Source organism: Tympanuchus pallidicinctus, unplaced genomic scaffold, assembly GCF_026119805.1.
Source record: "Tympanuchus pallidicinctus isolate F22 unplaced genomic scaffold, pur_lepc_1.0 scaffold9, whole genome shotgun sequence".
NCBI classification, from domain to species: Eukaryota; Metazoa; Chordata; class Aves; order Galliformes; family Phasianidae; genus Tympanuchus; species Tympanuchus pallidicinctus.
Window position 1 is genome coordinate 21,698,216 of NW_026294813.1, and position 26,738 is coordinate 21,724,953.

General features: G+C 44.6%; 2 protein-coding genes across 2 annotated transcripts in view; both read right to left on the reverse strand.

The window, feature by feature from the left end:
- Positions 1-9,216, reverse strand: part of EPG5 (ectopic P-granules 5 autophagy tethering factor) — a 49,772-nt gene extending 40,556 nt beyond the window's left edge. Inside the window, exons 1-6 of the mRNA XM_052670708.1 lie at positions 9,116-9,216; positions 5,397-6,335; positions 3,415-3,658; positions 2,430-2,566; positions 1,756-1,863; positions 1,008-1,081 (exon numbers count right to left, since the gene is read on the reverse strand). Of these exons, the coding sequence (XP_052526668.1) occupies positions 1,008-1,081; positions 1,756-1,863; positions 2,430-2,566; positions 3,415-3,658; positions 5,397-6,335; positions 9,116-9,169 (1,556 nt within the window). The 5' untranslated portion in view covers positions 9,170-9,216. The remainder of the gene's footprint in view (positions 1-1,007; positions 1,082-1,755; positions 1,864-2,429; positions 2,567-3,414; positions 3,659-5,396; positions 6,336-9,115) is intronic.
- Positions 9,217-9,994: 778 nt separating this feature from the next.
- Positions 9,995-26,444, reverse strand: PSTPIP2 (proline-serine-threonine phosphatase interacting protein 2). The gene is made up of 15 exons (XM_052670313.1): positions 26,373-26,444; positions 19,605-19,705; positions 17,853-17,930; positions 16,893-16,927; positions 15,650-15,756; positions 14,869-14,931; positions 14,644-14,742; positions 14,403-14,448; positions 13,966-14,045; positions 12,881-12,979; positions 12,388-12,484; positions 12,009-12,090; positions 11,500-11,534; positions 10,952-11,009; positions 9,995-10,766 (listed from the first exon to the last, which is right to left on the reverse strand). Exons 1-14 carry the CDS (start codon positions 26,403-26,405, stop codon positions 10,960-10,962), a joined length of 1,005 nt encoding a protein of 334 aa, XP_052526273.1. The 5' UTR covers positions 26,406-26,444; the 3' UTR covers positions 9,995-10,766; positions 10,952-10,959.
- Positions 26,445-26,738: the final 294 nt, after the last annotated feature.

Consider the following 26,738-nt stretch of genomic DNA (forward strand, 5'->3'; position numbering starts at 1 on the left):
ATAGTAACAGCTAGCTTCCTTTTAAGTAGGAATGTTGTGGCAGAACTCTGAACACACAGCAAAATTCTGGCACCGTATTACCCTCTGAATACCTACACTGATAATAGAAACATACCAGTTTCACAATTACGAATTTCACAGCACTAGCAGCCTATTCTAAATTGGGTTTAAAATTTAAACTGGCTCCTGATACACAGGTGGTATACCAGACAAATGTCAGACCTCTGATATTAAAGCCATGTGGAGTCTCCATGCTCTTGTATGAACAGTTAAGAGAGCCAGTCCAGACATTTTGCATGAGTTTTTGTTGAAGGACATCCTAATAACCCACCAACAACACACGCACCCTAAGGACACAAAAAAGCTCTAGACTGGAAAGGGAAAACAAAACATTTTAAAACAATATTCTACAACAAGCCAGAAGTCCCTGTTGACTCTGGATCAAGTTCACAAAACCCTAAACACCAGCAGATTGCTCCTCTGACATTAACATCTGAGTCGGTGAGTCAAAGTAATACATATTATCTAAAGCACATAACAGGAGCTTTCACTAATGACTGGTTTCAGTAGCTAGCCCTCCAAGCACCACATATTCCATCCAGATTTTAAAAAAACATGAAAAACAAACTAGGAAACATAACCAGAATCTACACCAAATTAGCAATCACTTTATTCAAGGCCATCTGTTGCAGAAACAGTATTCTGAACAGGTCATCATGCAAGGCAAGAACTCCATTTCAGAACTCACAGTTGAAAACAATAATCATTAAATCAGTATTAAAACAGTTCATTAAAACAGCTATTTCATGGTTAGAGGCAAGCCTTAACCACACCTTGTGCAGAAGGAGAAAGTACTGCCAAGACTGTATTCCAAGGTGAACGAGTAAAAATCTTTAACTGTGAATCTATTTGAGCACTTTCAGGGCTGTGGAAAAAAAGATTTTCTACCATGGTGTTTTCTACTCCTAAATCAGCAGAATTTTGCAAAATTTTATTTTCATACTTACTTAACAGGAGACATAAGCAAGGCAAGAGATTGCATGAAATGAAAGACACCTGATGGGTTATCCAAGACTCTAATCTGCAATTAAACATAAAAGACCTAAGTAAATCTAAGTTACAGTCCAAGTAAAACAATGGGAAAATCAGTTTTAAGTGCAAAATTCATATTCTGAGTTTCACTCAGAATTTTCTACTAGCTTCTTGTTCAGACCAAAAACTATTCATAAAAGACAGTTCCAACATTCAGGAGGTAGTGCTGCTATGGCACAATATTGGGTACTACTGTGAAGTACTTATGGAAAGGAATTTAAATAAGGACAAAAAACACCAAGAGGACCACAAAATAACAATTCTCTGCCTCTCCCATATACATCTTGGCACTAAAGGGGAAGCTAGGAGTTTTGAGCACAGGGGAAGTTACAATGCTACACCTAATGACCTTTCATTGCTTGCCTTTTCCCTGTTAGCACAATTGGGATCTTTTCTTATGGCTAGATTTCCAATGTCTTTCCCTCTTTGAAACAGAGTTCCAATACCTGTGGATATGTGTGCCCTCTTTAAACCATACAAACTGAATCCTCTTCCTTGCCTTCAAATCTACCCAGCTAATGAACTTTTCAGGGAAACACAAGTTTCAATGGGCATGCTGTAAAAACTGTTCTTTCTCAAAACTTGTAACTCACACAGAGAGGTGCTTCCAATCTCACCTCACCCATTCCAGCCTTCCAAAACCAAAGAATTAAACATTCATACCTGAATGAATGGAACAGCCCATTCACCAATCCCAGCTGGGCAACGCAAGATGTGGTTGAAAAGGAAGAGATGGTCACCAGGACAGCCAATTCGTTGCAACACTGAAACCTAAAGGAAAAAAATATTGGACTGGTGTAAATAATTTCAAGGTAGTCTTGGTAAGTTGAATAATACTGCATTTTTCTTTCTCCTTCACATTTTTGACAAAGTCTCAGTTTCCAGAGCAACTTGCAGTATAACAGTATTTAAAGACCTGGCTGATAAGCCACAATGATAATCATTCTTTACAGTGCAGAAAATTAATTATAACTATATTAAAAACTTTCTCATTTAAAAATAAGCAAGAACAGAAGTTTCTCAAAAATGCTGATCCAAATTACAAAGTGAGCAAAAGCATTAATACTCCACGTGCATTACAAAAAATAAACTTAAAACCAATGTGCGCAGTGTTGTCTGCTCGTGTGCCAGACTTCGTTACTACAGCTGACCTTCACTGACTTCATCAAACCAGGGAACTCATTCTAATCCAGTAAGACACTCTGCTCACAAGAGCACAAGCCCAAAAGATCAGTTGCGTGTGGGTCAGCAGGAAAAACAATAGCATTTTCAGAACTAATTCTGTAATTCATCCCATGCGTTGGATCTAGCAGCTCCATCCCTGCTTACACCCTCACCAGTCTCTGCAGCCACATGAGAAGGTCACTCTTAAACTGAGGATCTTCAATAACTCTGCGAGTGAAACTGAAGAGAACACTGATACACTCTTTCAAGTGGCTCAAGTCTGAAGAAAGATTTTCAGACTGTTTTGAAACTGCAAATAAAAATAAAAAAAAAAAGAATTAAGGAGCATTCATCAACAGCTTTCAGAATAGTAGAGCACATAGTTGTTCTGAGGCTACATAGAAAACCTCCTCTCTATATCTATAGACACCAAGATATTTTAACACACCTGCTTGTTAAAACTGACAAAGAACACTTACTTAGCAAACTAACAATCAAGCACTGAAGGGTAAATTACAAGAATACTCCATTTACTCTCATTAAAGACCTTCCCTCAACATAAATTTTATAAGCATCTCCAATTTACTACGCATATAAACCAACCAGGAGGTGGAGGACAAAGCGAGGATGTCAAAGAAGGATAAGTACCAGAGAGATTCACATTTTAGTCCAAGTATGATATAGGCAGAAATCCAAATACGTGATACGTATAGGATGAAAACTAAAATGATTTTCAAGTATTAGAGCTGCAAGATTTCAAACGGCCTTCCAAAAGCAGTACAGCAGGAAGTTATTTCTAAAATTGTGCATCATCAGTTTGGAAAAGGGACTGCATTATTGTATGGCAGCTTAATAACAACAGATTGAGCTCCAGGTGTCCCATCCCACCTGCTGTTCCTCTAGAGTAATCCATGGCAGTATGTAGCCTACATAGAACGGAATCCTGCACTCAACTTCCACTCTCTAGGACAACAAGGTAATAAAAATAGAGTTCTTACATGAGAAAAGCGTTTCACTGATCCCTCCATAAAAATCAACAGGTTTTTATATCACAGGAGCTACACGCCAGTACACAAATCCCACCAACAAGCCTCTAAAACTTCAGGTGAAGAAGGTGCTGGGCAGCCCCAATAGCATGGCAGTGGACTAGGAACACACCTTGCTCTTGCTGCTGAAGAGCCACTGATCTCAGCAGGGAGGAACTGTTGAGCAACCTGTAGACATAGGACTCCACCTGTAACCGAGACAGCACCGACGTGTAGGAGTGCAGTGCCAGTGTCTGATGCACGTGCTCTGCTTTGGCTTCAAACAACTTTTTCAGTTCTCCCAACACACTTCCATTCATCTCCACCGTCTGGTAGCGATGGTGACCTGTCACTTTGCACTGATCTGCACAGACACCCTGAAAAGAAAGCAGTTATTTCAAGTCAGTGATTCTGTCACTCAGTCAAACGTGCTCACAGAAAGTGACCCAGACATAACTCTCCCCTCAGCAGATTTCAAAGTTTACAGGCGCGCAAACATTTGGGAACATTCTACATATTTTTCATAACCACTGAACAACGAAGATGCATATCCTGACTTCATAAAAAATGATTCTTACGAACCCTCAACAACTCAAATTTAGAAATGAAATCAAATTTAGATATGAAGTGAGCTGCCTGTATCACAGACAGATATGAACAAACTCAGATCTTTCTACTCAAGGTGACTGTACATGATCAGCAGTTTATAGACTCCCATAAATATTTAAGTCTGATATTTTAAACTGGAACATGTTAAATCTTTTTAAAAAACTCCCAGAACTCTGTATTTATAGCAGCTTCCCCATAATTAGTTTAAGTTTTCTGAAATGAACTGCATTCATCTTCCCAAACTAGAATTAGAAGATGAGAACAATCTTCTATTCTTCTTACCTCCAATTCTTCAGCTAAAGAAAGCCATGACACACTTCTATTATTCTTTTATGCAACCAGAAAACACACTTCCAGATCATGCACTTTGAAAGTTTGGTCTTATATTTTTTAAACTATAAGAATTTTAAATTGGTATTCAGAAAACAACTATTCTGGATATACAATAAATAGTGAAGCAGGAGGGAATAAAGCAGGTAGCAAGCTTAGCCAACCACAAAATGCACAAAAAGGATTAAGAGTGAAGCCAAAAGCACCCTCCATGTAGGAGCTTAACTGCACAAAGCTGAGAGTCCAATGAGGTTCACTGATACATGTCCATTATATCCCAAGTAAAAAGAAGATTCCAATTTTCCCAGCAGACATCACTCAACATTAAACTCTGAGAACTGCACAAGAGAGCACTACCTTTAGATGTGAACTCACAGGAGTAGTGAGAACCACCACACACATAGGTATTTAACACCTTGTAGCCATTTTGATGATGTGCTGGCTAGAAACAGCACAGGAGCACCAGGACAATTTCACTCACTCCCACAACAACCATAAAGTTCCAAAAATGAACCACACTGAATGAGTTTGGGGGGAACATTCCTCTGAAGTTCCTCAGATCCCCTCTGGATTGTAAGCAGCAATGCTACAGGACTACACGAGCACCACAGCAGCGACTGTAACCACAGATACACACGTGGAGCAGCTGTTCCTGAAGGTGGATGTACATCATACACCCTGTGCTCCCAGTAACAGGGTCACATGCGAGACTGTATGACTCCAATTCCTCAAGATCTGCACCTCTGACAGTAGGACACAGCCAGGAACGATGGCAGTGAAAACTATCACTACAGGCAGCAGGACAGATGGGACATCACCACTACGGTCATTCTGACAGTCTACAGACAGCCCTATCTCACTACATACAACTTCCATTTTCTGCAAGTATTGTGGCACAAACTTAATCCAACACCACAGGCAGAATTTGATAGACACAGTTCAAACACAAACCTGGATCCGAAAGAGATCAATAAAACAGATCCTACACCCTATACCTGATTTGATATCAAACAATAAACTGTCTTAAATTGCAACAGGGTGATACTCTGAAATTCAAAGCCGGGTTTGGTGGAAGAAAAAAGCAAAGCCAAACATTAATTTCAGAACAGTGACCAAAAAAAGCATTCCGAATCACATCCAGATAGTTATGCCACAAAAGTAGCTTCACAACAGCACCTGCACAGTCTTCTGCTCTTCCTTAAAAGTCCATAACCTCCCCTTAATATTTTGGCAGTCTGTCGTCATAGCCTGCAGCTCCGCCTCCGCCAGCAAAAGCTGCTTCCGACAGCGCATGTAGTTGAGGAGCAGTTCATAAAACTCGTGCCTGTCCTGATGAGCAACACTTTCAAATTCCTCTGTGTAGGAGTCAACGTTCTCAAGCCATGAACAGGGCTCAAAAATTTTCAGCTGTTCTCTGGTAAAAGGCATGAGTTCAGGTTCAGTTGGCAGCTCCGGATAAAGCCTTTCATTGTGCAGCAAAGGTTTGACTGCCATTATGGTTGGTCTCTCATAGGACAACTCAGTGGACAAGTCTGGATAAACTGATTTCAACCCCAAGCGATGAACACGTGTTTTGGATTTCTCACAGGGCTGCGAGGGACTCAAAGGAGGCTTCTCTGAGAAACTGACAAGAGGACTTTTAGCATCTTGTACATTCTCAGTTTCTTTGCCCCTTGCAATGCCCACTACCGCCTGAGAAGCAGCTGCACTGGAATGAAAGGAACTGCCCAACGCATCAGAGTTTTCTGATCCACCAGCAACCACCTCCACAAAGCTGGGAGGTTTGTCCAGCTTGCTTTTTTCACTTTTCTCAACGTCCCCTCCACACTCCTCATGTGAAGGACCAGCTTTCCTCTCTCCTCCATCTGCTGAAGGCTCTGCAGCTGTTGTCAGAGATCTTTGGCTTGCTAAAGTTAAATTATTGAGGGAGATGTCACACAAATCAGTCACAGCTTTTCCATGCTCCGCTTCATCGCTGAGCTTAATTTCTGTGAATTCTCCTGGTTGCTCCACTTGCACTTTAGTAGCCTGAGAAGACACTTCTGCCACAGGAGGGAGGAAAACATCATCAGGCTCTTGTATCTGGGAGTCCTCGTTACTTCTTTTCTTCTTCTCCTAGAAATTTAAAATTAATAGCATTATTAACAAGCAAATCCCCCTTCCTCACATCCCAAACCCCACCAATACTACCAAAAACACCATTAATCAATACAACTCTAAAAGCATTTCAACAGGTTAATTTTCAAAATAATAAGGTAAAAGGAAATACATCACACAGATCCTTGGTCTTTAATTGCCCTTCAAATATTGTGCATCACTGTTTGTTTGGGTTTTTTTTGGTCAACTCTTGAAAGACATTTCAATATCTCTACAATGAAAAGCCACAGACATCCCAGAACAAGGCATTCCACCAATTTATAAATAATCCACATAACAGAAAGAAACTCACCTCAAGTTTTACAGAATTACTTAGAAAATTATTTTCAAAAAGCCATTTCAGAGCAAAGATCCAGAACGCATCTTCTGATTACACCAAATACAACCCCTGAAATAATACCCATTGAAAACAGGCATCACAGACCAGAGACACAGCACAACTCAGAAGTGACATTAAAACTGTAACCAGTTATCTGATTTAGATTCCCATGAATCCAGTCTGATGTATCAGTAGCTTCCTTCTCAAAGCACAGCGTGGGAAATAATGTGGCAAGGGAACTCACAAAAGATTTTTTGCTAAGCGTAGACTTACAAGTGGTTTGTGTGGACTTATCCACTTAAAAGTGCTTTGCAAACTTAGTGACAACTTCACACAAACTTCCTCCATGCAGCTGATAAGACTTTGCCTTATGAGAAGGCAAGGCCCTTCCGAGGTGCAATCTCAAGCCTACTTTGATTTTAACCATATGCTCACAGCTTCTTCACAAAATGGTAAATAGAGCAGCTCTGCTTTCAGACTGCACTTTCCATTATGCTAAAACCTGCAAACACTCCTGATCACAAAATACTTCTGACACTCTAATGCTATTGTTAGACCAAAAAAACAAAAACAAAAAAAATCTTGTAAAATTTATGAAGTGCCTTTCAGTTCTTGCGTTCCAAAGCAAAAAAATGTCATCGTGTTAACAAGTTTTTCATCTGAGAAAGGATGAGATAAATCAGGTCCTGCGCCAACAAAAAAAGCAAATCATGCATTCTGAGGTTTTAGTCTGCTTCTGAGGGTTTATCCTTTAAGTCAAAAATGGCACCTGCTCAACAAACATGCCCTGTGCCTAGCTTTCCTCCTTGTCTAGCATTTTAGTGCACTGTTTTCAGAGAATGAAATTCAGTAATTCAGTGCTACTCATTGGGATGCTCACAGATGCATGGTCAGTCACAAGTCCTCTGGTTTTAGCACCTCAGTGACTTTTTATTACACTGTTGTTACCAGTGCTGAGCAGGCTCAACTTTGGGGCCACCATAAGTTTCATCCCTCAACCTAGCAGCTCCTCAGCTGAACCAGCCTTTCTCCCAGCTTGCACACATTCTGGCTTTTTGTATCACAGAATGGCTTCAATTAGCAGGAAATTCAAAGGTTATCTAGTTTTCAAAAGATTACAGCCGTTGCTAAGGCACAGGAATGAAACCATCCTTGATGTGATTTGCAGCTCAGGTTGCATCTCCAAACAACCCCATATGTTCTGTGATTCTGTGAGAATCACAGAAGGGCTTGGAGTGAAAGGAACTTTAGACCCAGTTCCCACCCCAGCCTGGTCTGGAGTACCTCCAGGGATTGGGCAGCCACACTTCTCTGGGCAGCAGTGCCAGGGCCACACCATCCCTGAGTAAAGAATTTCCTACTATCATCCAACCTAAATCTCCCCTCTTTTAGTTTAAAATCATTTCATTTGTTCTGTCACTACTAGACTTGCAAAAAGTGAGTCTCCTCCTGTTTATAAGCTTCTTGTCAGCACTGGAAGTCCCTCTGGAGCCTTCCCCTCTCCAGACTGAACAGCTTCAACTCCATCAGCCTGTTTTCATAGCAGAGATGCTCCAGCCCTCTGAGCATCTTGTGGATCTCTTATGCACCCACTCCCACATCACTGTACCCTTTTTGTGCTGGGGACCCCAGACCCGGACACAGCATTCCAGATGAGTCCTCAAAAGGATGCTGATTGTAACAACAGCAACACAAACATCAGCAATGGGTCACATGCAACGCTGAAGCACAGTGGGTTCTCACATACAACGCTTCATTACACATCACCCAGGAATTGTTTAGCAGTTAATTACACCTGGAAGGGATGTCAAAGGGCAGTGGCCACAGCCGTCACCGCACACGTTTTTAATGAGCTGTCTGTCCATCACTCGTGATTCACTCCCTTCCTGGGAGAATGATTCCTCCAGACAGCAATCTTTCAACTTGACTGCCTGGCACAAATTGTTGAGCTGAATCAAAACAAAAACTACGACACGCTGACCAGTCCGGCATGGGGAAATGTCATTCAAGGAAAAAACCACTTCCATTTCGACTCAACCCTGAGGGCAGCTCCAGGAGGAACGAGAGCTTGCAGCAAGCAAGGGCAGGGAGCAGCGGTCAGAACGAAAGCACAGCCACGGCTGCAGCACCAAACTGAAGAGACGCTGAAGAGACGCTGAAGAGACGCCGAACACGCTGCCTCCTGCCTCCAGCTCTGGGCGTTTCAAAGCCCAGCCCGCACCAAAGCGCTGCCAACCACCGAGGAGCTCCGCTGGCCTGTAGGCACACTGCCAGCCCCCGCTACCCGGCAAGGCAAAAACCTTGTTTACGCCCTTCTGCCTTACATCACGCTCGTCGCTCTCAACCTCCCCACGTCTCAGAGAAACTCCAACCCTCTAAGAAAGTCACCTCATCCCCGCCACCGATCCTACCATCCTACCTTTGCCTTGCCCTTGGGGCGGCCCCTCCGAGGGCCCCGCACGGCCTCAGCCATGACCGCGCCGCTACCCCGGCGGCTGCGGGAACAACCGGAAGAGGAGCCGCTTGGCCCCGCCCCACGGCGGCGCGCTTGGCCAATCGGTTGAGAGGAAGGGTACGGTATGCGCAGAGGGACAAAAAAGGAGAGAGGACGGGCGCGCGGGCTATTCGGAGGGGAGTATTTCTATGCGGGTATGGGAAAGATGCTCGGCCACCCTACGAGGATCCCCACTATTGTCATAGAATCATAGAATGTCCCAAGATGGAAGGAATGCATCACTGAGCTCTCACACAGCACCACTCAAACCCAAACCCGGAGTCTGAGAGCTCAGTCCAAATTTCTTGGACAGCAATATTCAGCTTAACAGCCTCTACTGTACTTTGTCAGCTGAAAAATCCTCAAAAAGAGTTTGTGCAATGTGTTATGGAGTAGATAATTGCCATGCTAACCCTGTTGCAGCAGCAACCTGTAGGAGCTACGAAGGAAGCTTTGCTGCTTACAAGTGGTACAGTCATGTCCAGAATCTGTGCAAACGTGTCTGATGAATTACAGATCCTATCCAACCCTCAAAAGGAAAAATTCAGCTGAAAAACAGAAAGCCAGGGAAAGCTGCCTTTCAACAGCTGGCCTGATTCAGTAGGATGCTTTGAAAGTGTATCAGCCTCAGCCCTGACAGAAAGCAAACAGGATATTGTAGGAAAAAAAAAACAAATCCAGCACACAACTCAGAATTGTTATTTTAAATATATATATATTTAAAGAACTAAAACCACAACAGGTATATTTGTATACTTGAAAGATCAAGTAAAAGATTATGGGGGGAAAAAAAATGAAACAGAACACAGGACAAACCATCTCTTTTATTGTACATTTCATTACAGTGTAGCAGGACAGAATTTAAAGCTCAGTATGATACTTTCCAAATGAGGAAATAATGTAAATCTATGAGACACAGAAGTCATGTGGATTCAACCTGAAGTTCATACAGCCAGCAGCTCTTAGTGTCACAGATTTAGACACAGCCTACCAGGACAAGTTATACCATGAGCCTGAAAAACAGCATCGCCTACCCACAGTGTAAGTCATGGTGCACCTCTGCAAAAGCTGCTTGAGAAACATAACTGAAACTAAATCCAAATTACAAGTTTGATCGCTACTAATGAAAGATTTTAGAGACAGGACAAAATGCAACCTTAGCTCTGAACACAAGCCAGCATGCCCAAAGCCTTGCACAGCTCCACTCAGCACGTTACTTTTCTGGAGAGAAAAAGGCTTCAGGCTCTCCCAGATGGTGGCATACTGCAAGAATTTGAAATTAAAACCTCCTTTAGACAGAGATAATGTTCCGGTCCATTGCCTTTCATTTTTTGCCTTTTCTTCCCCCTCCTCCCTCCCCCCAATCCTGAGTATGAAGACAGGATATCGGTCCAAGCAGTTTTCTGATCAAAGGAGACGATTTTTAGTAGGTACTTTCTACATGTATAAATAATTATCAGAGTCCTCAAACATTTTCTTGAAATGGAGAAGCGCTGCAGCTCTGTGTTGCTGGGAATAACTGAAAAACCAATTCTGCCATGCTGGCCAGACCAACAGTATCTTCTGCCTGAAGAACCTACAGAACAGGATCAGCAGAGTCTCAATCACAGATTCAGCTCAGACAAGAGCAAGAGAGCTGACATGACCATCCCTTCCCACTAATCAGCCCCAAGTATCATCCTTCTGAATGGTGGCTTTTCTTTTACCACCATTCTTATTTTGTAGCTGTGTCTATTATTAATCCCTTCCTTTAGTACTTACAGTGGCTATTAATGGTGTATCAAGCTGTAGCCATCAATTGTGGCATAATCAGGATCTCCTAAAACAGAAAGCACAAAAATGTAGTAAGGGATTTTATGCAGGGCAAAAGCAACATGCACTGGCCAGCTGTGTTAAAGGGATGGGAGCCAGGAGTGAATGGTGCTTAGAGAAATCAGTTAATTTGCCAGAATGCCAAAGCAGAACCTGTTTATTCTGAGTCTTGCTGCAGAATCCCATTCCTGAAGTGGCCTAGAAGTGATACAACTATTTAAACAGAGAAGAGCCTAAACTGCAGAGCCTGCTGATACTCCAAGTTTGGGCATTCTAAGTCTCCAGAAATTCTCACGCAGAGGGCTTTGATCAGATCTTCTAGATTAAACCTTGTATCCAAAGTCAGTGGCCAACTTCCCACCATCCTTCATGGAGACTAGACTCATAGAAAGAGCTAGAGTGCAAGCAAGCCCTTTAGAAAGATCACGTTTGTAATCCTATGGGGAAGAACAAGATCAGAGAGACACTCTGTGGGGTCAAAAGCCCAAGGAACTCACCTGGCCCACTGGTCGGGGTGGGTAGAGGCCCCCTCCTGCACAAAAAAAAAAAAAAAACAAACACAGAGCTGAGGATCTGAGTGACTGTGAGATCCCCTCATAACCAAGGGCACCAGCCCATCTGCTCTGGTTCTGTAGGTCCCAAATCATCCCCCCAGAGCCCTTGAGAGGGCAGAGCTTTGGCAGTCCTAGGCTTTCTGAATAACTGGTACCAAAGCAGGTCACAGCTAGCTCACCAACAGCAGTCTAGTGCAGGCTAGGAAAACAAGCACTTTGTTGACAAACCATCCACAGGTGAGCCCCAGGGCATGCTTTTTCACATGCCTCCACCCAGGATGAGACATCATGAAAGTATAGTTGTGCATGACTTCTCTCCTGATGTGACAGCCAGAGGGAATACTCATCCTTGGCAAGAGACTTTAGCCCTTTTTTTCTTTTTTTTTTTTTTGAGAGAGAGAGATAGCATAATTTGCAAGACCAATTCCAATTGCTCATTTTATGTGCCTTACCTTGATATAGGTACAGAAGCTGGACTTCTCACAGGAGTCACATTCCTCTGAGTATTGTAGTAGTTTTCATAAACAATGGGAGCTATGAAAAGGTAACAACAGCAAAGTACAGACCTTTAATTTGTTACCTGCCAATAAAAACATTCAGCTGTCCTTCTCCCCCCGCCCCCCATCTCTGTAGGAGAATGTTTGATTGGAACTTCCGTGTTCCAAAAAGTGGAGATTATCTCCAGGGGCTGGTGCTGCATGCCAGAGAATGAGAGGAGGATGTTACAAAATCAGTGGTTTTTGCATCCAAACTGATGTTGATGAGGACAACAGAGAGACGAGAAATAGAAGCAAGTCAGTGCTGCTTCAGGAGGTTGAACTGAGCTCTTACCTGGCGCCGAACTTCCAGTCTTGCGTAAATTTACAAAAAACTCAATATCCTTCTCAATGCTGCACATTTCTAAGCTTTTGCGGATTTCCTCATACTTCTGCAGAAAGAAAATGAAAAGCATTCCTATACGTCAGAAACCAAAAGGTCTTTTATTCAGTCAGTCGTCTCTCACATGGGGTGAGACGTGATCCTGTGTAATGTTTGGCAAGGTCACCTCCCTCTGCCTTTCATTTGTCTCATTGTTTTCAACCACAATTTTCTTTAACCAGGGAGAAGTGAGTGCTTTTGTGTGGTGTTGATGGCAGAGAGCTGAGGATACATTTTCATTCATGTTCTGCTTACTCGCTGTTTTTCCAACTGCTGATATGAGAAAAGCTTGCGCTCAGGAGATCATTCCTGTTACTACAGCCTGACAAAACTTGGAAAAGAGAACCCAGGTAGCTGAGCATTCAAAAGGAGAGTTCTCTGATCCAAAACAGAAAGAATGACTCACCTCATCATTCTGGACACAGCTCTGGGAGAGCTGGTTGACATGAAGCCAGAGGGCATTGCGGAAGTAGCTGATGCGCTCACACTCCTGAGTCTCAAAGAACTGCAATGACAAGGACAAGTTGGTGGCTCCCATGCCAGTACAGTCATGAATGCAACTGAGGAGACTTATCGTTCACATGTCCTGAGTTGATTCAAGTTCACCTCTTAATCACATTTTGTTCCAAAAAGCTTTCTCTGACTAGCAGTAAAGAAAAGGGGTTGAGCAAGGACACCTACTATGACCCCACAGTCCACTGTCCAGTAACATCTAAGATCCTCTTCTACCCCAACTAACATGAAAAAGATGACTGTGTCAGCAAGGAACAAGTGGGGTTGATCTACTGCAGGGCAGATGCACATCCAGCTTTAGATGTTCACTGCAGAGAGGTTGGACTAGATAGCCTTTAAACGTCCCTTCCAACTCAAATGATTCTATGAATCCACAAGTATTCCAGCTTGACTAGAAGATAAACCATTCCTCCATGCAACCAGGTGTTTCCAAGCTGGGTGCTAAGCTCAGGAAGATCTCAGTGTTCTGCTGTGCTGGTGTGGAAGGGACCCTCTGGTCCTATAGTCCCAGCTGTCCTCTCACCTCCCTCCCACATACGCAGAGAAATTTTGAAAAGCCAAGGATGTATGGAAAAAGAGGCATGGATGCTCCATGCATTTAGGGTGTCAGCATCCAAGACAGACGTTGCTAGGTGTTCATGTGGTTGTAGCCTCAAGTCAAGAGGTATTCAGACTTCAACTGTTTGAGCTAGATGATGGCAACACCAAGCACGCAAGCAGGTAACAGGCAAAAACGTCACCACGAAGTACCTCTACTCTGTTGGTTTTAAAAGGTGGTGGAAAAAAAAGGAAATGACGTAGTGGAAACCTTGAAGTGGTGGGATCTTGAATCCAAACAGTAGGAATGTGCAGGGTTAGCTGCAATACATCCCGATGTACGTGAAAGGAACACAGAGGCACTTCATCCCTATGTCCTGCAGCAAGGGGATGGATATCATGGGACCACAGTGCACTGTGAAACAATCCTGTGGCATTTACCTCGCAAGCCTTGATGTGCTCTTTCTGCCATTCTTCCCGGATCTTCTCAAGTGAAGTAATGCTCTGCTGGTAACTCCTGTCTATGAGGGAAACCAAATTGTCAACTGGTAAATATTAATTAAAGATATATATTTTTTGCTGGATGGTACCTTCTCCAGCCAACAGTTGCTGAAGGGGCCTGGAGAGAACCCAGTAATGGTGGGTTCTCTACGGTGAACAATTCACTGGGATGCAAAGCGCCACAGCAAGACTGAAGTCATATCTGGGGAGAATACAGGGAGTATGGTGGGGCCATATGGTGGGGCCACATGGGCTTCTCCAAGATAGGTGTTGCCTATTGTTTCTGAGGATCTATGGCTCAGCTTCCTTCTCCCTCCTCCCATCCCACGAGATGCCCCTCCCCCCTCCAAACCAGTATTCTGTGTCTCCACACTCACCTGAATCTTCCAGAGCTGATTTTGTCTGAGCCAGCTTCAGGAAGAGCTGCCAGAGATGGGAGAGAGAAGAAAGGTATAGGAGAGCCCTGGTGGATCAGTCACAGCAGAGTAGCCTCACCAGGGAAGGTCAACAGCCCACTCATGCCATCCTAACCCCAGAACTGAGAGAAGGACTTGGGATAGGAAACCTGTGAGAAGAGACACTCCTTTCCCATGTTGCACAGCCAGCCACTCTCCATACCTTCTCCTGCTGCTTCTGTGTGACAAGGTTTGCGTTGCGGTGCACAGCCTGCTCTGCTTCATCCTTATCCCTGCAGCGCTGCTCATAGAGCCGCTTGGCCTTGGAGAGACACCAAATGGAGCAGGAATGTGTCAGCAAGCAAATGAGATGCAAATATGGCTGCATGCTTGTGTATTTTAGCAGCATTAACCCGTATGGCAAGAGACAGCAGTACGCTTGCATTACCTCCATGGTCTTCTTGTACTGCAAATTCCTATTCTTGTGAATCGCCTCCATTATGAGCTCTATCTGTGAAGACAACAGAAGCATCATATGATGGCATTACAGAACGATGGCTGTAAGGACCTTCTTCTGCCTGGAATTAGGTACTCCAGTGTCTTAGAATCATTGAAGGTCTTGGCTTGGAAGAGGTCTTAAAGATCATCTAGCATCAATCCAGCTGCCATGGACAAGGATAACAACTCTTCAAACTTCACAAAACCCATCCAGAACATTTATCTTTCTATACTCCTATCTAAACTTCCATTCCGTATGTGGAGAAGCTGTACAAATGAATAGTAACAACATGTAGTACTGTATCACCTCCATGGAGTCAGATAGAACTAGCAAGCTCACTCACCTCTGCTAAGTCCTGATCAGCCTCTGGTTCTGACAGCTTTTCCTCATTTTCCATTCAAGGGAATCTCAAGCCATGAGAAGTTAAAGAGCTTACAGATTTTACCAGGCACTGTGTAGATCATGCAACACTATCTATACATCTTAAAAAATTCCTAATTGAGGCTGGCATTAATGGAGGAATGCTTTCTATCTCTGTCCCTTAAAGAACCCTGAAGGACATTGGTGAGAATGAGGAAGTCAGAGGTTGCTGCACACTTACAGCATAGTTACAACATGTAGGAAGGAGCTCAGAACATTTTCCCCGTGATGGGCACAAGGACGCAAAGGGATCTGTGGGACACCAGGTGAGACAGTGACCTGCAGTGAAGGTGCCAGTGCAATGCCTGACCTTTTTTCGATGAAGCTTTTGCTTTTCCCTGAATTCCTCCATTTTCTTTGCTTCCTCCCGTAGAGTTTGTGCCAGCTGGATGTGACCTTGTCCCACATTATCTATCTCTGCGAAGGAAAAAAAAAAAAAAGAAAAAAAAAAAAAAAGACTTGTGTTTGTGTGTGCATGTATATATCCCAAAAATACTGTGTTTTTCAGGCCAGATTTCTTGGTGAGATCAAACTGACTCATTGACCCACAGTCCGATCTCATCCATTTCCTTGCAGCTGCAGCAGTGCTTTCAAAGCAGCTTCCAAGCAGGGTCTGCCTATGCAGGGAGTGTTTCACAGTCATGCTGCAGCTTGTATTTTATTTAGGAAAATTCATACTAAGAAAAGCGATTAAATGAGCACAGTTGCTTTCCCTCCTCATCTGAAATAATTCAGGCATGTTTCAGCACATCACACCCTACAGCATCAGTCTGAAGGAAGGCTAGCAGAGAAGCACCTTGGAGCACAGAAGAGCTATTGCTGAGTAAATCACTGGCTCATGCTCAGTGCCACACTGAGCAGGTCCAGCAGGAAAGCAGCCATGCCATGAAACATCCACCCAGCAAGCAAAGCAGCTCATTTGCAGGTAAGACAGGCTATAGTTCATGGTTCAACACCTAAAGCTGTTCCAGACTCAACTATTAATGCCTCAGCTGCTGGAGGACTGATTTGTTAAGGACATCCACTCAGGAACATGGCAGCTAACAAATGTGGCCAGGACAGATGGTGGTGGATTTGCAGCTGCCAGATTTTGGCACAGGATAGCAGAACCCTCAGAGTACAAGTGCTGGCTGCATCCTCTCCAGCAGGCTGCAACGCATGGTGAGGAGTGGACACTAAGATGGGCAAAGCATAACCATTTTAATCCTTTGATTACTGAACATCTGTGAATAGGGAAAGGTAAGCCAGCCCCAAAAAAACTCAGCTGAACTCTCGATGAACGGCTCCTGGTGCCACACAACTTACAAGCTGCTGCTAGCTCCAAAAGCCCAAGTTATCCCAAAAAGGAATCATCATGGTTCCACTCTGACACCCATGCCTTGGAACACTCTGCTCCAAACTCCATGCTCTGGGCTGAGATGGACCAAAAGGACAGCCTACACCTGATCTCATATCATACAGTTTTGGAGATTTCTCTGCTTCTTCCTAAGCTGTAGTCCAAAGGCTTCAGCACTGCCAAGTGTCTCAACACATGAAAAAGAAGAATTACTTACGTTGCTTGAAAGCATCCAGGGATCTCTTCAGGGTACTGAAAAAACACAGGCAGAGCATTAGAAGAGATCACTACCAGATGCAAGTGCAAGATTCAGTGGTGACGGCAGAGCACTTCTGAACTGCAGAGCAAGTCCCACATTCAAGAGCAGAGAGCTCAAAACAGGTTTATTTACTGTCCTTACATTTCCAGGTTTCCATTTATCAGTGAGAATAACACAGTTCACTAAATTTGACCTTACACCTTTGTCCTGAACGCTGGATGCTACTAAATGCTGAGTTTCAAAACAAACGTTATTAGCAAACTCCAAAATGTGTTACTCAGAACACATGAATATTTTCCACACATTGCATGAGGTGAGTGCTTGGAAATATGAGGAACTTTTCTACCTGTTAAAAAAAAGGTGAATCCATGAAGATTTCAGAGAAAAAAGAAGGAAAAAAAAAAAAAAAAAAAAAAAGTGGCAGCCCAATATAAAACTCTAAACAAATGACCAAGGAAGATCAAACCAAAATAACAAGCAGAAGATGCCAAGGGACACTCATTGAGCCAACCACAGCAGCCACAATATCCATGCAGGGTGACAAAGCACTAGGTTTGAATGTTCACGTGATTTGACTTGAGGAAGTACATGGACTTCTTTTTGGCCACAGAAAGGTTGAGGAGAAAACCCAAGGCCTCATGATCCTTGGACACCAGCCTACTTCTCTTCTGAGTGCCCATGACACTTTGCTTGGCCTATATCTAGTGGGAAGTAGGTGAATTCCAACTTGGTTGCTAGAAAAGGCAAAGGCCAACTCACTATTCATTCACAAGACTGATTTCTGAATATCTGGAAATGTCCCAGTGACATCCCAATGCTATTTACTTCCTCTCTGCCTCCTTCCTTCTCACTCTTCCTCATTCACTGTTCCAATTACTGACACCTGTAGAAGCAAAAGCCACTGGACTCTGAACTTACTTCAGCTCCATCTGCCCGCAAGGCTTCTTCTTCGATAAGTTAATGAGCTCTTTGCCATATTTTTCTTCTATAATTGCCCTGTTGAGGAAAGAGAGAAATGAGAGAAAAACCTCATTTCAGAAACCAAAACTTGCTTACAAGAGCAGGAGGAGTTTCATAATCACATCCCTCACCACACATAATGGAACAGCGAGTGTGCAGAATATCCCAGGCTGTCACATCAGAGTGACAGCATGGACACTTACCTCCCAGACCACCACAAATCATCCTGGAGCTTGCAGTTTGTTTTGTCTGCACTCAAGGTCCTGCCAGCTGCCCTCCCTGTATCCCTGTTCCTGATAGGTATAACCACCACCTTCCCAAGGAATGGAGAACTAAGCAGATGCTAGATGAATGCAGCCACGTAAGCCATCAAAGTATTTTTATCTCTGTTTTTCAATGGGAACAAGATTTGCACAATCACTTTCTCAGCATTTTGCCCATCAGTATCTGTCAGTCCATCTATTTGAAGTATTTATTGCTTGACTTCAGCCAAATGTGACTGAATGAAACAGGCATCTCATAGACACTCAGCTTCCCTACACTTGCCTGAAGTTCAGCTTGGATGTTTCATCTGTTCAAAACTTGTGCACTTTTTGAAGCCAGTAGATATACTCTCCTGCCTGCCTCTGGTCCTTAAAGACAGCATCTGAAAAGGCCAGACCTTGTTGTGGTAAAGTATAAACATCTCTGGGAAGTTGCATTGCCCTCACCTCTTGGAAAAGAGGGAAAATGAGAAAAACCAATGTGCTGTCATTTAAGAATTTGCTTTAAGTTCTGTACAGACATTCAAGGCTACACTTGCTTGGTCAAATACAGGTATCTCCATCTGAGCAAGATGACCTTGATGTCCATGGTCAGTGGAGAGAAATAAGTACTGCTGGTGACCTGCATTAGAAGGTCGCCTGGAGGATGGGTTGGAGTAGGACAGAGTTGGATGGAACAGAATGGTGTGGAGTTAAATAGAATAGAAGGGAGCTGAGAGACCTACAAAGATCAAGTTCAACTGTCTTGAACTTCAAGGCCAACCGAATGAGATAGGTAAGCTAACTATCAAGACCGCTGTAGAAAAATCCTGAATTATTGTAATTTCAATATTGACAGCTTGGAGAAAGCAAACGTGAATACAAGACTGGGGGCAAAATAGCCTGGGACAAACGTGGTGGGGAGGCAAAGTAGGAGAACCTGCCTCAAGGTGTCTAATGAATCTACATCTACAAAGTCAACAACATAGACTAGTGCATTTGTGTAAGAGATACAGACATTTTAGGAAGCTGTTTGAATACTTCATATGGATGGACTGACAGATACTGATGAGCAAAATGCTGAGAAGGTGATTGTGCAAATTTTATTCCACAATTCTCTGAGGGTGGGCAAACATAGGAACAGACTGCCTAGAGAGATTCCCTATCAGTGTTCAAGAGACATTTGGATAATGCCCTTAACAGTATGCTCCTGGACTTTGTGACCAATGCCATCACTGCCTCTCAAGTGAGGAGACCCAGGTATAGACTTGATTCCTCAGGACCAGCTGTGCAGGTAAAGGGCAATGTTAAAAAAGCAAGTTCCTTATGAGTCAAAAATCAAAGATGCTTTAAGACAGTGGACAGTTAAACATGATGGAAACCAAAATGAGAATACAAGAAATAGAAGTAGTGTCACTGCCTCATTTTCCAGATCCAACCAAACCCACTGTCAGAGAGAGCTCTGTACCTTTCTTTCAGAAAGTCTTCAAACTCTTTGCAGTTCTTCCTGCCATCGTTCAGATGTTGAATGATGCTGTCATAGCCAACTGTGCTAGTCAGATCCGTGCTCTGAAAACACAAGAATGGGATTCACATGCCTGTTAGTGCAGTCCATGACCGCTGGCACCTCCACCAGCACTGATATGACAAATGGCTCTGCTGGGAGCAAGCACGCCTATAAATTACATGAAATATTGTCTTGTTCTTTCTGGACTGGGTGAGGGTACAGGATGAGGGAGCTTGTAAGCATGAGGGAAATCAAATTTACACAGGTAGATAGTGACAGGACAAGGAAGAATGATTTTAAACTAAAGGAGGGGAGATTTGGGTTGGATGTCAAGGGGAAGATCTTTACTGAGGGAGTGGTGAGGTGCTGGAACAGCTGCCCAGTGAGTTTGTGGAGCCCCATCCCTGAAGGTGTTCAAAGCCAGGTTGAAAAGGGTCCTGTGCAATCTGATACAGTGACTGATTCAGCATCTGGCAGCCCTGCCTGTGGCAGAGTTGGAACTGCGCGATCCTTAAGGTCCCAGCCAACCCAAGCCATTCTATGATTCTGTGATGAGAATGGTGATCACAGTTTGACAGAAGCATAGAATGGTTTGGGTTGGAAGGGACCTTAAAGCCCAGCCAGTTCCAACCCCCCTGCCATGGGGAACGCTGCCACCCACTAGATTAAGCTGCCCAAGGCCCTATCCCACCTGGCCTTAAATTTGGAACAAAGCACAGCTCAGTCCTACTACATTCTATTGATACTTCCTCAGCATCGTTGGCCCTGCAATGCACTGTGGCCCCCAAAAACTGCTGTAGCACTTTCCCTTCTTCCACCTTGTGATGTCTGACCTCACTGTGCAGTGAAGGACTTGAGATATGCCCCAGCAGATTTGGATTCTTATAAAAATGCCAGAACATAGATGGTTTTCAGGAGAAAAGGGACATACACGAATCATACAGGTTTAGCCTGCAGACACAATTAAAAACAGGTTTCATGGCCACATGGACCCAGGGGACATCTCCTAGGAGCCTAAATATTAGCTCTAATTTCACAAAATAAAATACACATCATCAGTGAGCTACAGGCTTCCCCCACTACTCACAGTGTGTGGTTGCATCCAAGCAGCTCTGCTGCAATAGCTTTCTCTGTGGCCTTGTGAAATCCAACTGACACTCCCTCACATCAGTTCAAAACACCACTGAAAGGCCACTTCCCTAAGCACCAAGTCCTTCCCACACACTGCCCTATGGCTTTTAACATGTCACATAGGGCCATGAGAGGTCCTCAGTCTGCCACCCATCACCATCAAACTCAGAAGTCCCAGCCCTGGTGCCAATACAGGCTTCCCATGAGCTTCTGAGGAATCACTGCTTTCACAAATCACACGTATTTTATTCTGATGGTTAGTAAAACAGGTATATACATGTATTTGTGGTTGAGCAAAAGGTGCTGCCTTCTGTAAAAGCTGTGTGAAAGATCACGTGAAGGAACAGGGAAGCAGGCTGCAGAAAGGAAGCAATGGCAAGAGTAGATACAAAGCTGTGAGAAAGGAAGCAAAAGCCACAGATAGTTACTGTGAAGCTTAAAGAGGAATAACGGCAGGATGGAGGGATGCAGGAAGTGTTCCAAGCCTATATGACAGCAAGTTGATAGCTGGTTGTGAAAATGCTGACAGCAGAGAGATGGATTTTTCAGGAATTTGTACCCAGAGCAAGAACTGAGGAGGAACGGGGCTGATCTTTGTGGTAAATGTAGGATTTCATCACTGTGGACTTCCTTAGCAGTCAGGAACTTAAAATCAGTGGCAAAAAAGCAAGAGAGAACGCAGAGCTGGTGTGGAGTGGGGCAGCAGGAAATCCCCATGAATTCCAGGCCAGTCTTAGTCCATACATGAGAGAGGGGGAACAGAGGACATTCTGAGATCTCCAAACACTTTCAGTTTCTCTACTGAGCACAAACCTCCCCCCGTAATGAGCTTATTTCTGAAAACACACAACCAGTTCTCAATTTAGGTCACCTCTTTGCTAATCGGATCTGCAAAAGAAGGAAGCGTGCTTGCACTGAAATGGCTTTTCATGACAGTTGCAAAACTCAGGAACATCCTAACTTGGCCCTCCTACCCCATTTCAAAGGAAATAAAATAGACACAGAAGGAGCTGTGATGGAGCTGGGCTCGGCAGGGTCATATGCAGCAGCCTTTGGGTAGACATCAGCATGGAAAGAACACAGAGAACCACCATGGTGCCCTTGGGAGAGCAGTGAAAGAGGATAGGGAATGCAACAAGGACAAGGTTTAAAGCCATGATAAACTAAAACAAAAAGAGCTCTGGAAAACCAGGGTAGCACCAAGCATTCACCAAACAACGTTGAAAGAATGTTGAAAATCCTCCCCCCCACAGCCCACAGAATCCTTCCAGTTTTTCGCAGTAATAAGGCACAAGGCTGTATGAGAGAAGAGGTTCTCCGTGAGAAGGGGAAAAAAAGAAATGGGTGTTGTGTTGTTGTCATCTAAGAGAATAAAAATTGGCACAAATTGCTGCAGCTGCTATGTTGTACCTTAAACAGCATCTTCCCAGCAGCATGACACCAGGCTTGCAATGCTGAAAATGCTGATGAACAGGCAAATCATTGAGCACCTGCTGTTGGAAATAAGTTAACCTGAATGGCTTGAGCTGCTTGCACTTACCAGGGTTTTGCCACATTCTTAGTTTCCTACATTCTCATTTCTAAATAGGAGAGATGTGGGTTTGAAGGCTGGACTATTCAGTGGAGAATTGGTTGGATGACAACACCAAAAAGTTGTGGTCAGTAGATCTATGTCCAGGTGTGGGTGGTGAAGAGTGGTGTTCCCCAGGGGTCTGTCTGGGTCTGCTGCTCTTCATCATCTTTATAAGGGACACAAATGATGGGATGGAGTTCATTCTCGACATTTAGCAATGACACCAAGCTGAGTGGTGCAGTCAAAAACAGCAGAAGGAAGAGATGTCTCCAGGCCAGGCTGGACAAGTGGACCCACATGAATCTCATGAGATTCAACAAGGCCAAATGCAGGCTGTTGGAGTGGGGCAATCCCAGATGTACCTGCAGGCTTGGAGAAGAACTCACTGAGAGCAGCCCTGCAGAGAAGGACTTGGGGGTCCTGGTGGACAAAAAGCAGGACATGAGTTTATAGCCTGGAAGGCCAATAATGTCCTGGGCTGCATCAACAGAGGGGCGACAGAGGGCAGGAAGGGGGTTGCCCCCTTTGCTCTGCCCTAGTACAGCCCCATCTGGAGTACTGCATCCATGCCTGGGGCACCCAGAGCAAGTAAATTGTGGCGCTGTTGGAGTGGGTCCTTAAAAGGGACAGTAAGGTGATCAGAGGGCTGGAGCACTTTTCTTTCAAAGAAAGGTTGAGGAAGCTGGGCTCATTCAGCTTGGAGAAGAGAAGACTCTGGGAAGACCTCATTGCAGCCATCCAGTACTTGAAAGTGAGCTTTGAAACAGGAGAGAGAGTGATTTCTTTTTTACACGGACAGACAACGATAGGACAAAGGGGAACAGTTTTAAACTAAAAGAGGGCAGATATAGATTAGATATAGAAAGGAAATTAATTGCTCAGAGGTTTGTGAGGCACTGGCACCACTACCCAGAGCTGTGAGTGCCCCATCCCTGGAGGTGCCCAAAACTATGGATGGGTCCTGGGCAGCCTGAGCTGGTTGGGCAGCCAGCCCACGGCAGGGGTTGGAGCTGGGTGGGCTTTAAGATCCCTTCCAAACCAGCCATTCTGTGATTCTCTGTCTGGAGTAAATGCACTGGGAGGAATGCACCCCATGGATGTAATGGGTAGGTTTCTGTCTAGGTACACCAAACCAGAGTCCTCATCCAGTGCAGGATCTGCAAAGTACAAGCTCCCACAGCATTAACAGCAGATGTGCTATTTAGAGGACAGCCCATGGAAACTGTGAACAGATGATTTCAAGGTGACAAAGCAGCAGCTGATGCTTCCCAGATCCACAGGGCTTCTGAGGAGTGGAAATTCCCATTCCTGCCTTTTTAGGTTTGTATTATACCCCCAAGGCTCTCAAGGAGGAGTTCACATGGCCAAGAGCAATGCTAGCGAGGAGAAATTACACAAGGCTTCACACAGTGAGAAATGTGAGGTTCACACTGCAGCACAGGTGGAAAAGTGACACTTCTCTTCTAAAAAACGTAGTGTTTCAGACCGCTGTGAAGTTACATATTAATTATAACTAAATATAATATTGCTCACTTATTTTCAGCTTCTTCACATCAATCCCCACACTCCAGACGCAAACCTTATGCGAACAAAGGAGTGAGAAAAAGAGCTGCTTGTGGACCACTGCTTGAAATACTCAACCACATCTGCTCTGAGAAGCACTGCAGAAGCTAGATGTCTGCTTTTGTTTTTAGAAACACCGAGCAATACGCAGCCGTGCCCTGCTTGCTATGAGTGATCTCGAAGTTGCTCCTGGTCCTGCAGGTGTTGCTGAGACCAAGAAGAACCTTTGGGAGGATTTCTGCAGGGTGCAGAAGTAATTGAGCCTTAACCCAGAGAGAGGCTCTTTCGTGCAACATGCAAAAGAAATGAGCTTGGTCCCACGGGCAGCAACGTCGCATTGCAACATTCAGTAACACCTGCATGGGAACAGCACTGAGCACACAACTGAGTCGGCCACACTTGCTGACCTAGAGGAAAGGAAAGCAGTCTACATCACTCCAAAGCGCATTTTTCCCCCATGGCCTAGCAGCCCACACGAATACATATCTAAAGGCAAAGTTTGGCCAAATTTCCCTTTTTCCCCCATGTCACTTCATGAGAAACAAGTGCTCTCGTGATACCCAAAGCTTGCTGCTGAGCTGCCCAAAAGAAGCTGCTATAAGAGGATTGGGGAGAACTGGGTGCTTGTAATGGAAAGAATCAGAATGAAAGAAGAGAGTTTGTACAGTGAAAGAAGAACAGTAGGCCACAACAAAAAAAAAAAAAAGAAAAAAGAAAAAACAGATGAAAACAATGGTGTGCTTGCTCAACTCTCAGAGATCACTGCAGACAGAGCAAGAGGAAACAAAGAGCATTTCTGGCACGTTCTTACTTTTGTAGGAGGCTGCAGCAAGCATGGGCAGGACGAGGCACAGTGCAAGCAGGGGCATTTGGGGCAGCATGCAGCTTCAGCAGCTCCTGGGGTGCCAAGCCCTTGAAGGGAATTTAGCACCTTATGCTTAGACCTAACAGTGAGCAGAAAAACAGGCGAAAGAAAAGGTTCAAGGGCAAATGGGGCTACCTTTTTTTTTTTTTTTTTTTTTTTTGTGACCCCAGAAACAAAATGACATCCTAAATCATGTAGCTGACCATGCATAACATTTGTTCATACACACGACATGGTGTTCCATCAGCTGGAGTACTGAATCCTCTCCTTCTGCAGCACCTCTATCCTGCACTGTGTCCTGGGGTAGCCACAGCCCTCCTCAAAACCCACCCTTTCCCACCCAGCTGTCCTCAGCCCTGTGTAATCCTTCACTTTGGCAAAGCAGCATTCTCCTTCCTCTTCCCTTTTTGCCTCAAGCATCAGAGAAAAATCACAGGAGGAAGTTTGCATTCTCTCTTTGCATTACAGCAAACGGAACCTTTATCAGCAGCCCTGCACCTGGCCAAATTTGGGCTTTTCTGCCCATTTCTCACCCCTTCCTTCTTCCTTGCAGGCAATGTAGATACTGCTGTGGTGCTTGTAGGCTGTTTGGCTGATACCTCATTTTTTCGAGCACAAAGCATTTCAACTTGGCATGGCAACGATTTCCCCTGACACAGAGCATCCATTGGCATCAGACAGGCACTGGGGCAGCATTTCCACCACAACCACCCTGTCTGCCCTCCCTTGTTGCACATGTGCAAAACAAAAGGGGCACTCTGAAAATTTCTTGGCAATGACTGGCTGAGAAACAGCTGCCATACGCAAAGCTGGCTTTAATTCCCCAGGCAGTTTGATATGCATATTGATGGCTCTGCATTAGCTACTTCTCTCATGGCGTTGGCTAAAATCACCACGCACACTTCCTCAGCACCCTCACCTACCCTAATCTCAGCACATAGGAGCTGCTCCCTGGGCATCGCCCTCATCTGCTGTTCTGACAGGCACAGTCCCAAGAGCTCAGACTTTGGCACCAGTTTCTTAATTTCTTGTACCCCGTTGAAAGCTGAGGCACCAAGGGGAACCAGCCAACAATACTCTGCAGCAGATAGACACTTTTTTGGCACTTCTCGTGCCCAAAAGCATAGTTCAGACTCAAAAGAATAAATCACAGCTTCCCCCAAGCTACGACTTTTCTTCTGCAGCTCATCAGCAGCGAGCCAAATCAGCTCCCAATAGAAGCAGCTCACCAAAGGACACTTTTTGACAGCAGTGTTCTCAAATAGTTCACAAGCAGTCAGTTATTAACATCAAACCTTTGGTCCAGCACCAACTTCCTCCAGCCCTGCAGAATCAGCCCACACGTTAATTCAGCTGCACAGGGCAAGTTGCAAAGCCACGGCACTGAGTGGCTTTCAGGTGCAAGTGGATAAGCAGCACCAGCCAAAGGATGCCCACAACCCCTCAACCACGCAGCGGGCTTCGGGTCTGCCGCCATCAACAGCTCAGCTTCCTCCAGGGGCTTGAGCCAGCGTGAGGACAGGGTGAGCCCTCAGGGCACCAGGTGTCCTGCTGCATGCCCCAGGTCGCTTTAATGTTCCCCCAGACCCCAACTCACCCAGAAGTGGTCCCGGAACCAAGCCTCCCTCATGCTGCTCCTGCTGCCAGCTCTGCCGCTGCTCCCAGCACTGCCCCACCCCACGCCCTCCCACCCCGCTGCGTCCGCAGGCACAGGAAAGCCTGATTCAGAACCCACAGCGGTAACGTGCTGCCTCTGCTCTGACAAAGGGACAACTGAGATAGCCCCGTGAGGTTAAAAGAAAAAAGGAAAAAGAAAAAAAAAAAAAAAAAAACGCATTTTCCACTTACTTAAATCTGCTGACATGTGACCCAAGGGCCCTGTTGTGCTCATGCAACGAAGCTGAGATTTATAGCAAAGCTTTCTCTTTCAGTGCCCATGTCTCCAGTTTCTGCCCCAGCAGCA

Excerpts from the sequence above, each read along its gene's own strand:
- PSTPIP2 (XM_052670313.1), bottom strand. The coding sequence starts at position 26,405 with ATGAGGGAGGCTTGGTTCCGGGACCACTTCTGG. Across the intron at positions 14,046-14,402 it reads ATCAGCTCTGGAAGATTCAG|ACAGGAGTTACCAGCAGAGC; the intron begins GTGAGTGTGGAG and ends TTTCCCTCATAG. Across the intron at positions 12,091-12,387 it reads GACTGGAAGTTCGGCGCCAG|CTCCCATTGTTTATGAAAAC; the intron begins GTAAGAGCTCAG and ends ACCTTTTCATAG.